Consider the following 14,105-nt stretch of genomic DNA (forward strand, 5'->3'; position numbering starts at 1 on the left):
GGAGAGAGAGAGAACATGTGAGAGAGAGGGAGAGAACATGTGAGAGAGAGGGAGAGAACATGTGAGAGAGAGGGAGAGGGAGAGAACATGTGAGAGACGAGGGAGGGAGAGAGAGAGAACATGTGAGAGAGAGGGAGAGGGAGAGAACATGTGAGAGACGAGGGAGGGGAGAGAGAGAGAACATGTGAGGGAGAGGGAGAGAGAGAGAACATGAGAGAGGGAGAGGGAGAGAGAGAGAACATGTGAGAGAGAGGGAGAGAACATGTGAGAGAGAGGGAGAGAGAGAGAGAGAGAGAGAGAAGAACATGTGAGAGAGAGGGAGAGAGAGAGAACATGTGAGGAGAGAGGAGAGAGAGAGAACATGTGAGAGAGAGGGAGAGAACATGTGAGAGAGAGGGAGAGGGAGAGAGAGAGAACATGTTAGAGAGAGGGAGAGAACATGTGAGAGAGAGGGAGAGAACATGTGAGAGAGAGGGAGAGAACATGTGAGAGAGAGGGGAGAGAACATGTGAGAGAGAGGAGAGGAGAGAGAGAGAACATGTTAGAGAGAGGAGAGAACATGTGAGAGAGAGGGAGAGAGAGAACATGTGAGAGAGAGAGAGAACATGTGAGAGAGAGGGAGAGGGAGAGAGAGAACATGTGAGAGAGAGAGAGAGAACATGTGAGAGAGGAGAGGACATGTGAGAGAGGGAGAGGGAGAGAGAGAGAACATGTGAGAGAGAGGGAGAGAACATGTGAGAGAGGGAGGAGAGAGAAACATGTGAGAGAGAGAGAGAACATGTGAGAGAGAGGGAGAGAACATGTGAGAGAGAGGGAGAGGGAGAGAGAGAGAACATGTGAGAGAGAGGGAGAGAACATGTGAGAGAGAGGGAGAGAGAGAGAACATGTGAGAGAGAGGGAGAGAACATGTGAGAGAGAGGGAGAGAGAGAGAACATGTGAGAGAGAGGAACATGTGAGAGAAGATGTGAGAGAGAGGAGAGAGAACATGTGAGGGAGAGAACATGTGAGAGAGAGGAGAGAACATGTGAGAGAGAGGGAGAGGAGAGAACATGTGAGAGAGAGGGAGAGGAGAGAGAGAACATGTGAGAGAGAGAGGAGAGGGAGAGAACATGTGAGAGACGAGGAGGGAGAGAGAGAGAGAGAGAACATGCGAGGGAGAGGGAGAGAACATGTGAGAGAGAGGGAGAGAACATGTGAGAGAGAGGGAGAGAACATGTAAGAGAGAGGGAGAGAACATGTGAGAGAGAGGGAGAGGGAGAGAGAGAGAACATGTGAGAGAGAGGGAGAGAGAGAGAACATGTGAGAGAGAGGGAGAGAACATGTGAGAGGGAGAGAGAGAGAACATGTGAGAGAGAGAGAGAACATGTGAGAGAGAGGGAGAGGGAGAGAGAGAGAACATGTGAGAGAGAGGGAGAGAACATGTGAGAGAGAGGGAGAGAACATGTGAGAGAGAGGGAGAGAGAGAACATGTGAGAGAGAGGGAGAGAACATGTGAGAGAGAGGGAGAGAACATGTGAGAGAGAGGGAGAGAGAGAGAACATGTGAGAGAGAGGGAGAGAACATGTGAGAGAGAGGGAGAGGGAGAGAGAGAGAACATGTGAGAGAGAGAGAACATGTGAGAGAGAGGGAGAGAACATGTGAGAGAGGGAGAGAGTGAGAGAGAGAGAGAACATGTGTGAGAGGGAGAGAACATGTGAGAGAGAGGGAGAGAACATGTGAGAGAGAGGGAGAGAACATGTGAGAGAGAGGGAGAGAACATGTAAGAGAGACGAGGGAGAGGAGAGAGAGAGAACATGTGAGAGACGAGGGAGGGGAGAGAGAGAGAACATGTGAGGGAGAGGGAGAGAACATGTGAGAGAGAGGGAGAGAACATGTGAGAGAGAGGGAGAGAACATGTGAGAGAGAGGGAGAGAACATGTGAGAGAGAGGGAGAGGGAGAGAGAGAGAACATGTGAGAGAGAGGGAGAGAACATGTGAGAGAGAGGGAGAGAGAGAGAACATGTGAGAGAGAGGGAGAGAACATGTGAGAGAGAGGGAGAGAGAGAGAACATGTGAGAGAGAGAGAGAACATGTGAGAGAGAGGGAGAGAACATGTGAGAGAGAGGGAGAGGGAGAGAGAGAGAACATGTGAGAGAGAGGGAGAGAACATGTGAGAGAGAGGGAGAGAGAGAGAACATGTGAGAGAGAGGGAGAGAACATGTGAGAGAGAGGGAGAGAACATGTGAGAGAGAGGGAGAGAGAGAGAGAACATGTGAGAGAGAGGGAGAGGGAGAGAACATGTGAGAGACGAGGGAGGGGAGAGAGAGAGAACATGTGAGGGAGAGGGAGAGAGAGAGAACATGTGAGAGAGAGGGAGAGAACATGTGAGAGAGAGGGAGAGAGAGAGAACATGTGAGAGAGAGGGAGAGAACATGTGAGAGAGAGGGAGAGAGAGAACATGTGAGAGAGAGGGAGAGGGAGAGAGAGAGAACATGTGAGAGAGAGGGAGAGGGAGAGAGAGAGAACATGTGAGAGAGAGGGAGAGAACATGTGAGAGAGAGGGAGAGGGAGAGAAAGAGAACATGTGAGAGAGAGGGAGAGGGAGAGAACATGTGAGAGACGAGGGAGGGGAGAGAGAGAGAACATGTGAGAGAGAGGGAGAGAACATGTGAGAGAGAGGGGTGAGAGAGAGAACATGTGAGAGAGAGGGGGAGAGCAGAGAGAGAATAATAGGGGAGAGAGAGAAAGAGAGAGAAGCCTATTCTGAGGGGAGAGAGAGAACAGCGTCAAATATTTATCCACACTACCAACAATCACTCTGCCTATTTATCTTTGATTGTCAGCGCGGATGACATGTTTTGGTCTACGGTGTTATTTTTCACGGTGCAGCGCTGAAGGTTCTAAGAGCCCTAACACTGTTTCTAAAGTGCATACTGTGTGACTTTGGGTTATTGGTTACATACTGTACATTCCTCTTTTCTCCTATTTCTCTGCAGCCTGCTCATAGACTCAAGGTATCAGATTTTCATCTCTCTGTGTGTCTTTGGGGGGGCTTGTTAGAGGTGCTAGAGATTACTGTCTCCGTCTCCCCTTTCCACCCTAACCTCTCTTCTGTACCTCAGTTTTTGGCCTTGTATGCTTCTCTGATCAGTCAGTACCATTTCTACTATGCGTGTTCAAATTTTTCTTGCTTAATTTTCTTAAAAATGTTCTGTAATCCTAATTCTACCATACTCATTTTCTGTAATCCTAATTCTACCATACTCATTTTCTGTTATCCTAATTCTACCATAATCATTTTCTGTAATCCTAATTCCACCATACTAATTTTCTGTCATCCTAATTCTACCATAATCATTTTCTGTAATCCTAATTCTACCATAATCATTTTCTGTAATCCTAATTCCACCATAATAATTTTCTGTAATCCTAATTCTACCATAATCATTTTCTGTAATCCTAATTCCACCATACTCATTTTCTGTCATCCAAAATGTTTTCTATATCACTAATACATGTATTTATCAGAAACTCAATACACAAAATTATACTATAATAACTTTGGAAAAGACTCTCAGACGAAATACATTAGAGAGACAGAGTAAAAGCCTGAGACTAAATTATTACCCAACAATGAGTCAGTGTTCAGACATGTGTTCAGCGGGAACTGTTATCAGAGCTCTGTGTTCAGCGGGAACTGTTATCAGAGCTCTGTGTTCAGCGGGAACTGTTATCAGAGCTCTGTGTTCAGCGGGAACTGTTATCAGAGCTCTGTGTTCAGCGGGAACTGTTATCAGGGCTCTGTGTTCAGCGGGAACTGTTATCAGAGCTCTGTGTTCAGCGGGAACTGTTATCAGAGCTCTGTGTTCAGCGGGAACTGTTATCAGAGCTCTGTGTTCAGCGGGAACTGTTATCAGAGCTCTGTGTTCGATGACTCACTGAAGTAGGAGACATTTCTCAACAACACTCTTTTGACTCACTGCCGGTGAGAAAGGCCAGAGCAGTCGATGATAGATCCACCCCAGAATGATAAACCTGGAGATCACGAGGTTATATTACAGGTCACAGGACCAGAGGTTCATTGGTAGAAAAACAGTCAAAAATACACAGAAAAAAACGAGTAAAAACAACAAACAATCAACAAAGTTGGAATAGAATTGATGGTTGCTATGCTGTGGGCTGTGTGTCCGTGCCGTTAGCTTAGCTCGCTGCTATTTATACCCTCTACCGTGTGCCTGTCCCAGACCCGGATTCAAACACTATTCGAATGGTTGAAATACTTAGATCTTTTTGCTTTGTCCTGCCTCCAGTGCCAGGTGGATGAGGTTTGCAGTTGTACACCTACTTCGTTGGTTGCAATTGCAACAGACGAGCTCAATCAACCCCGTCTATAAACTATTTGAAATGACTTTGAATAGTTTTTGAACCCGGGTGTGGCCTGCGCCCTGCAGCACCCAGTTCTGTATTTATATCCCTGGTTCTAGTAGGTCAGGAGAGACAGTAGAGCAGGCTATTTGGGTCCATTGCTACAGGCAAATTCAATCAAGCCCGGGCTAAAGACATTGTAAATGATTTGCCTGTGCAGCACCCACCCAGGCCACTGATTGTATTTACAGTATATCGTGTCCTGTGTCAGTATGTCAGGGGGAATCTCTGCTAGCATAGCCACCAGCAGGCTACGAGCCGAGGGAATGGGCTCCAACGACCACGCCGTACCCTTCCTTAACCAGGTCAGTTTGTTTGTTTCTGATGGTTTTGAAACTTTGGATGTACACTTATTCCCTATATAGTGCACTACTTTAGATCAGGGCCCTATGGAACCCTATTCCCTATATAGTGCACTACTTTAGACCAGAGTCCTATGGAACCCTATTCCCTACATAGTGCACTACTTTAGATCAGGGCCCTATGGAACCCTATTCCCTATATAGTGCACTACTTTAGACCAGAGTCCTATGGAACCCTATTCCCTACATAGTGTACTACTTTAGACCAGGGCCCTATTCCCTATATAGTGCACTACTTTAGACCAGAACCCTATTCCCTACATAGTGCACTACTTTAGACCAGGGCCCTATTCCCTACATAGTGCACTACTTTAGGCCAGGGCCCTATGGAACCCTATTCCCTACATAGTGCACTACCTTAGACCAGAGCCCTATAGAACCCTATTCCCTACATAGTGCACTACTTTAGACCAGAGCCCTATAGAACCCTATTCACCTTAGACCAGAGCCCTATAGAACCCTATTCCCTACATAGTGCACTACTTTAGACCAGAGCCCTATAGAACCCTATTCCCTACATAGTGCACTACCTTAGACCAGAGCCCTATAGAACCCTATTCCCTACATAGTGCACTACTTTAGACCAGAGCCCTATTCCCTACATAGTGCACTACTTTAGACCAGAGCCCTATAGAACCCTATTCCCTACATAGTGCACTACTTTAGACCAGAGCCCTATAGAACCCTATTCCCTACATAGTGCACTACTTTAGACCAGAGCCCCCTATAGAACCCCCTATTCCCTACATAGTGCACTACTTTAGACCAGAGCCCTATAGAACCCTATTCCCTACATAGTGCACTACTTTAGACCAGAGCCCTATAGAACCCTATTCCCAGGCCCTACATAGTGCACTACTTTAGACCAGAGCCCTATAGAACCCTATTCCCTACATAGTGCACTACTTTAGACCAGAGCCCTATAGAACCCTATTCCCTACATAGTGCACTACTTTAGACCAGAGCCCTATAGAACCCTATTCCCTACATAGTGCACTACTTTAGACCAGAGCCCTATAGAACCCTATTCCCTACATAGTGCACTACTTTAGACCAGGGCCCTATAGAACCCTATTCCATAGTATACTTTAGACCAGAGCCCTATGCATTCCCTACATACTTTTTAGACCAGAGCCCTATAGAACCCTATTCCCTACATAGTGCACTACTTTAGACCAGAGCCCTATTCCCTACATAGTGCACTACTTTAGACCAGAGCCCTATAGAACCCTATTCCCTACATAGTGCACTACTTTAGACCAGAGCCCTATAGAACCCTATTCCCTACATAGTGCACTACCTTAGACCAGAGCCCTATAGAACCCTATTCCCTACATAGTGCACTACTTTAGACCAGAGCCCTATAGAACCCTATTCCCTACATAGTGCACTACTTTAGACCAGAGCCCTATTCCCTATATAGTGCACTACTTTAGACCAGAGCCCTATAGAACCCTATTCCCTACATAGTGCACTACTTTAGACCAGAGCCCTATTCCCTACATAGTGCACTACTTTAGACCAGAGCCCTATAGAACCCTATTCCCTACATAGTGCACTACTTTAGACCAGAGCCCTATTCCCTACATAGTGCACTACTTTAGACCAGAGCCCTATTCCCTACATAGTGCACTACTTTAGACCAGAGCCCTATTCCCTAGAACCCAGAGCCCTATAGAACCCTATTCCCTACATAGTGCACTACTTTAGACCAGGGCCCTATAGAACCCTATTCCCTACATAGTGCACTACTTTAGACCAGGGCCCTATTCCCTATATAGTGCACTACTTTAGACCAGGGCCCTATAGAACCCTATTCCCTACATAGTGCACTACTTTAGACCAGAGCCCTATAGAACCCTATTCCCTACATAGTGCACTACTTTAGACCAGAGCCCTATTCCCTACATAGTGCACTACTTTAGACCAGAGCCCTATAGAACCCTATTCCCTACATAGTGCACTACTTTAGACCAGAGCCCTATAGAACCCTATTCCCTACATAGTGCACTACTTTAGACCAGAGCCCTATAGAACCCTATTCCCTACATAGTGCACTACTTTAGACCAGAACCCTATTCCCTACATAGTGCACTACTTTAGACCAGAGCCCTATAGAACCCTATTCCCTACATAGTGCACTACTTTAGACCAGAGCCCTATTCCCTACATAGTGCACTACTTTAGACCAGAACCCTATTCCCTACATAGTGCACTACTTTAGACCAGAGCCCTATTCCCTACATAGTGCACTACTTTAGACCAGAGCCCTATTCCCTACATAGTGCACTACTTTAGACCAGAGCCCTATAGAACCCTATTCCCTACATAGTGCACTACTTTAGACCAGAGCCCTATAGAACCCTATTCCCTACATAGTGCACTACCTTAGACCAGAGCCCTATAGAACCCTATTCCAGAGCTACCCTATTCCCTAGTAGTGCACTACTTTAGAACCCTATTCAGTGCACTACTTTAGACCAGAGCCCTATTCCCTACATAGTGCACTACTTTATTCCCTACAGTGCCTATTTAGACCTATAGAACCTATTCCATAGTGCACTACTTTAGACCAGAGCCCTATAGAACCCTATTCCCTACATAGTGCACTACTTTAGACCAGAGCCCTATTCCCTACATAGTGCACTACTTTAGACCAGAGCCCTATTCCCTACATAGTGCACTACTTTAGACCAGAGCCCTATTCCCTACATAGTGCACTACTTTAGACCAGAGCCCTATTCCCTACATAGTGCACTACTTTAGACCAGAACCCTATTCCCTACATAGTGCACTACTTTAGACCAGAGCCCTATTCCCTACATAGTGCACTACTTTAGACCAGGGCCTATTTGTGCCACACAGCCTCTTGCCTTTTATCATTAGATGGTATGTGTTTCATCATCCAGGACCACTTTAGAGAAGAAAAAAAGAAACATTCAATAATTCATGATTGATTGATTTAATGCTTTTGACATCAAATGCACATCTTGTTGCTCTAACTATTGATTGTATGTGATGATTTGAATTGACTTCCACCAGGACTACGAGGCTCTGAGGCAGCAGTGTCTGGAGACGGGGTGTCTGTTCCAGGACCCCTCCTTCCTAGCCGAACCTCCCTCTCTGGGCTTCAAGGAACTGGCCCCCTACTCTGCCAAGACCAGGGACGTGGAATGGATGAGACCAACGGTGAGAGGGGTGGGGGGGGGCTAAAGAGAGAGAGAGGAGTGGGTCTGTGTGTTTTAGTTCAATACTAACATGTAGTTTAGGGCAGTTCATTAAGACCAGGGACGTGGAATGGATGAGACCAACGGTGAGAGGGGTGGGGGGGGTAAAGAGAGAGAGAGGAGTGGATCTGTGTGTTTTAGTTCAATACTAACATGTAGTTTAGGGCAGTTCATTAAGAATGTGTCATTGGTTTGAGAGCTGATGTCAGGGTCAGTTATAGAGTCAGTTATAAGGGACAGTGTGTATACTACACACACAGATCACATCGATCCAACGAGGTTGACCACCAGTGTTGTTGTTTACGCCATGGACCCACAATACACTGCAGGACCGTTGCGTTCCTACTTCCTTGTCTATAAAGCAGCATGCCTGTCCCGTTCTGTCACTGGCAGCTGCTGCTATGGCTGCCATGTGTTGCAGTATGGGGACAAGAAGAAACAGACACTCAGGTTGATCAGTGTCATATGACCTGTGTTGGTGTATATTGCTGAACATGGCTGTCACACCCTTCAGCTGCCACTGTGACTGGCCTGTGTGGGACAAGTAGAGACCGTTAGAAAGGAACAGCTCAGTCAGTCCAGTAGAGACCAGTAGAGACAGGAACAGGAAGGAACCTCTCAGTTAGTCCAGTAGAGACAGGAACAGGAAGGAACCTCTCAGTCAGTCCAGTAGAGACCAGTAGAGACAGGAACAGGAAGGAACCTCTCAGTCAGTCCAGTAAAGACCATTAGAGACAGGAAAAGGAAGGAACCTCTCAGTCAGTCCAGTAGACAGGAACAGGAAGGAACCTCTCAGTCAGACCAGTAGAGACAGGAACAGGAAGGAACCTCTCAGTTAGTCCAGTAGAGACAGGAACAGGAAGGAACCTCTCAGTCAGTCCAGTAGAGACCAGTAGAGACAGGAACAGGAAGGAACCTCTCAGTCAGTCCAGTAAAGACCATTAGAGACAGGAAAAGGAAGGAACCTCTCAGTCAGTCCAGTAGACAGGAACAGGAAGGAACCTCTCAGTCAGACCAGTAGAGACAGGAACAGGAAGGAACCTCTCAGTTAGTCCAGTAGAGACAAGAACAGGAAGGAACCTCTCAGTTAGTCCAGTAGAGACAGGAACAGGAAGGAACCTCTCAGTCAGTCCGGTAGAGACAGGAACAGGAAGGAACCTCTCACTCAGTCCAGTAGAGACCAGTAGAGACAGGAACAGGAAGGAACATCTCAGTTAGTCCAGTAGAGACAGGAACAGGAAGGAACCTCTCAGTCAGTCCAGTAGAGACAGGAACAGGAAGGAACCTATCAGTCAGTCCAGTAGAGACAAGAACAGGAAGGAATCTCTCAGTCAGTCCAGTAGAGACAGGAACAGGAAGGAACCTCTCACTCAGTCCAGTAGAGACAGGAACAGGAAGGAATCTCTCAGTCAGTCCAGCAGAGACAGGAACAGGAAGGAACCTCTCAGTCTGTCTAGTAGAGACCAGTGCAGCTTTTGACCAGTCTTCCTCTGACCACTTCCTAGTTGTGCCACTTGTTTACCTCAGTTGCATATGTTCTAGAATTTCTCAAGAGCCAGATATGCTCAGCTGTCAGAAAAAGTAGAAGCATCAGTAACAGAAATAGGAATGCTGTAAATGGACTTCCAGGTCAATTTAATTGTTGAATTGTTAGAAGATCAATAGGAAAAATACAGTCCCTCTCACTTCCAGTCAGTTTGTTTTACCAGTCTAATCCAGTCCTCCCTTTCCTTCGCTCCAGGAGCTGACAGATGACCCTCAGTTCATCCTGGGAGGAGCTACCAGAACAGACATCTGCCAGGGAGCACTGGGTGAGTTCTGCGTAAACAGATACCAGAAGTCTTTAAAAAAAGAAGGACCTATTTTTGAAACAATTCTAGTACTACCTGAAAGACTCTTGGCTAAACCCCCAATGCTCTACCACAGTACTACCTGAAAACTTGGCTAAACCCCCAATGCTCTACCACAGTACTACCTGAAAGGCTCTTGGCTAAACCCCCAATGCTCTACCACAGTACTACCTGAAAGGCTCTTGGCTAAACCCCCAACGGTCTACCACAGTACTACCTGATAGACTCTTGTCTAAACCCCCAACGGTCTCCCACAGTACTACCTGAAAGACTCTTGGCTAAACCCCCAACGGTCTCCCACAGTACTACGTGAAAGGCTCTTGTCTAAACCCCCAACAGTTTCCCACCGTACTACCTGAAAGGCTCTTGGCTAAACCCCCAACGGTCTACCACAGTACTACCTGAAAGGCTCTTGGCTAAACCCCCAAAGGTCTACCACAGTACTACCTGAAAGGCTCTTGGCTAAACCCCCAACAGTCTCCCACCGTACTACCTGAAAGGCTCTTGGCTAAACCCCCAACGTTCTACCACAGTACTACCTGAAAGGCTCTTGGCTAAACCCCCAACGTTCTACCACAGTACTACCTGAAAGGCTCTTGTCTAAACCCCCAACGGTCTACCACAGTACTACCTGAAAGGCTCTTGGCTAAACCCCCAACGGTCTACCACAGTACTACCTGAAAGGCTCTTGGCTAAACCCCCAACGGTCTACCACAGTACTACCTGAAAGGCTCTTGGCTAAACCCCCAACGTTCTACCACAGTACTACCTGAAAGGCTCTTGGCTAAACCCCCAACGGTCTACCACAGTACTACCTGAAAGACTCTTGGCTAAACCCCCAACGGTCTCCCACAGTACTACGTGAAAGGCTCTTGTCTAAACCCCCAACAGTCTCCCACCGTACTACCTGAAAGGCTCTTGTCTAAACCCCCAACGGTCTCCCACAGTACTACCTGATAGACTCTTGGCTAAACCCCCAACGGTCTCCCACAGTACTACCTGAAAGGCTCTTGGCTAAACCCCCAACAGTCTCCCACCGTACTACCTGAAAGGCTCTTGGCTAAACCCCCAACGGTCTACCACAGTACTACCTGAAAGGCTCTTGGCTAAACCCCCAACGTTCTACCATAATTGCATATACAATGTGGTCATTTAGCAGACACTCTTATCCCGAGCGACTAACAGTCAGTGCATTCAATGTAAGGTAGCTAGGTAAGACAACCGCCTTCCTTCTCTCCTCTCTCTGGTATTCACAACTAGGATGTACTGATAGTGGTATTTACAACCAGGATGTACTGATAGTGGTATTTACAACCAGGATGTACTGATAGTGGTATTCACAACCAGGATGTACTGATAGTGGTATTTACAACCAGGATGTACTGATAGTGGTATTTACAACCAGGATGTACTGATAGTGGTATTTACAACCAGGATGTACTGATAGTGGTATTCACAACCAGGATGTACTGATAGTGGTATTTACAACCAGGATGTACTGATAGTGGTATTTACAACCAGGATGTGGTATTTACAAACAGGATGTACTGATAGTGGTATTTACAACCAGGATGTACTGATAGTGGTATTTACAACCAGGATGTGGTATTTACAAACAGGATGTACTGATAGTGGTATTTACAACCAGGATGTTCTGATAGTGGTATTTACAACCAGGATGTACTGATAGTGGTATTTACAACCAGGATGTACTGATAGTGGTATTTACAACCAGGATGTTCTGATAGTGGTATTTACAACCAGGATGTACTGATAGTGGTATTTACAACCAGGATGTACTGATAGTGGTATTTACAACCAGGATGTACTGATAGTGGTGTTTACAACCAGGATGTTCTGATAGTGGTATTTACAACCAGGATATACTGATAGTGGTATTTACAACCAGGATGTACTGATAGTGGTATTTACAAACAGGATGTACTGATAGTGGTATTTACAACCAGGATGTACTGATAGTGGTATTTACAACCAGGATGTACTGATAGTGGTATTTACAACCAGGATGTTCTGATAGTGGTATTTACAACCAGGATGTACTGATAGTGGTATTTACAACCAGGATGTACTGATAGTGGTATTTACAAACAGGATGTGGTATTTACAAACAGGATGTACTGATAGTGGTATTTACAACCAGGATGTACTGATAGTGGTATTTACAAACAGGATGTGGTATTTACAAACAGGATGTACTGATAGTGGTATTTACAACCAGGATGTACTGATAGTGGTATTTACAACCAGGATGTACTGATAGTGGTATTTACAACCAGGATGTACTGATAGTGGTATTTACAACCAGGATGTACTGATAGTGGTATTTACAACCAGGATGTACTGATAGTGGTATTTACAACCAGGATGTACTGATAGTGGTATTTACAACCAGGATATACTGATAGTGGTATTTACAACCAGGATGTACTGATAGTGGTATTTACAACCAGGATGTACTGATAGTGGTATTTACAACCAGGATATACTGATAGTGGTATTTACAACCAGGATGTACTGATAGTGGTGTTTACAAACAGGATGTGGTATTTACAACCAGGATGTACTGATAGTGGTATTTACAACCAGGATGTACTGATAGTGGTATTTACAAACAGGATGTGGTATTTACAACCAGGATATACTGATAGTGGTATTTACAACCAGGATGTACTGATAGTGGTATTTACAAACAGGATGTGGTATTTACAAACAGGATGTACTGATAGTGGTATTTACAACCAGGATATACTGATAGTGGTATTTACAACCAGGATGTACTGATAGTGGTATTTACAACCAGGATATACTGATAGTGGTATTTACAACCAGGATGTACTGATAGTGGTATTTACAACCAGGATGTACTGATAGTGGTATTTACAAACAGGATGTGGTATTTACAAACAGGATGTACTGATAGTGGTATTTACAAACAGGATGTACTGATAGTGGTATTTACAACCAGGATGTACTGATAGTGGTATTTACAAACAGGATGTTCTGATAGTGGTATTTACAACCAGGATGTACTGATAGTGGTATTTACAACCAGGATGTTCTGATAGTGGTATTCACAACCAGGATGTACTGATAGTGGTATTTACAACCAGGATGTACTGATAGTGGTGTTTACAACCAGGATGTACTGATAGTGGTATTTACAACCAGGATGTACTGATAGTGGTATTTACAAACAGGATGTACTGATAGTGGTATTTACAAACAGGATGTACTGATAGTGGTGTTTACAACCAGGATGTTCTGATAGTGGTATTTACAACCAGGATGTACTGATAGTGGTGTTTACAACCAGGATGTACTGATAGTGGTATTTACAACCAGGATGTACTGATAGTGGTATTTACAACCAGGATGTTCTGATAGTGGTATTTACAACCAGGATGTACTGATAGTGGTATTTACAACCAGGATGTACTGATAGTGGTGTTTACAACCAGGATATACTGATAGTGGTATTTACAACCAGGATGTACTGATAGTGCCCACACATCTACATCATGTTGCCTCCACCTTACTCAAGATTTACAACATGCTTTGACTGCAGTCATCAATGTGTAGTCTGTTTATTTCACCTCCAATCAGTCGTAGTAGTAGCTGGTTCAGGAAATCAACAAGTCTCCCCTTTCATAGGTTCAGTACAGAATGTGAGTGTGGAAAATCCCTATTTGGTAGAACAGAGTTGGACTGTGGGGCACGACAGTACACACTGGGTTGGCTCAGGTCCAGGGCCGCTGGGCCTTCCTTCCCAGTGGAACTAACATCATGCCCTGGACCAGAACTGGGTTGGCTCAGGTCCAGGGCCGCTGGGCCTTCCTTCCTAGTGGAACTAACATCATGCCCTGGACCAGAACTGGGTTGGCTCAGGTCCAGGGCCGCTGGGCCTTCCTTCCTAGTGGAACTAACATCATGCCCTGGACCAGAACTGGGTTGGCTCAGGTCCAGGGCCGCTGGGCCTTCCTTCCTAGTGGAACTAACATCATGCCCTGGACCAGAACTGGGTTGGCTCAGGTCCAGGGCCGCTGGGCCTTCCTTCCTAGTGGAACTAACATCATGCCCTGGACCAGAACTGGGTTGGCTCAGGTCCAGGGCCGCTGGGCCTTCCTTCCTAGTGGAACTAACATCATGCCCTGGACCAGAACTGGGTTGGCTCAGGTCCAGGGCCGCTGGGCCTTCCTTCCTAGTGGAACTAACATCATGCCCTGGACTAGAACTGGGTTGG

At 45.9% G+C, this 14,105-nt stretch overlaps 1 protein-coding gene across 1 annotated transcript in view; it reads left to right on the forward strand.

Annotated features, from left to right (window-relative positions):
• LOC115126269 (calpain-1 catalytic subunit-like) overlaps positions 1 to 14,105 on the forward strand; it is a 104,489-nt gene that overhangs the window by 12,013 nt on the left and 78,371 nt on the right. The window contains exons 3-6 of the mRNA XM_065002338.1: positions 2,977 to 2,994; positions 4,617 to 4,710; positions 7,810 to 7,956; positions 9,736 to 9,805. Of these exons, the coding sequence (XP_064858410.1) occupies positions 2,977 to 2,994; positions 4,617 to 4,710; positions 7,810 to 7,956; positions 9,736 to 9,805 (329 nt within the window). The remainder of the gene's footprint in view (positions 1 to 2,976; positions 2,995 to 4,616; positions 4,711 to 7,809; positions 7,957 to 9,735; positions 9,806 to 14,105) is intronic.

This window comes from Oncorhynchus nerka, linkage group LG16 (assembly GCF_034236695.1).
Source record: "Oncorhynchus nerka isolate Pitt River linkage group LG16, Oner_Uvic_2.0, whole genome shotgun sequence".
Classification (NCBI taxonomy): Eukaryota; Metazoa; Chordata; class Actinopteri; order Salmoniformes; family Salmonidae; genus Oncorhynchus; species Oncorhynchus nerka.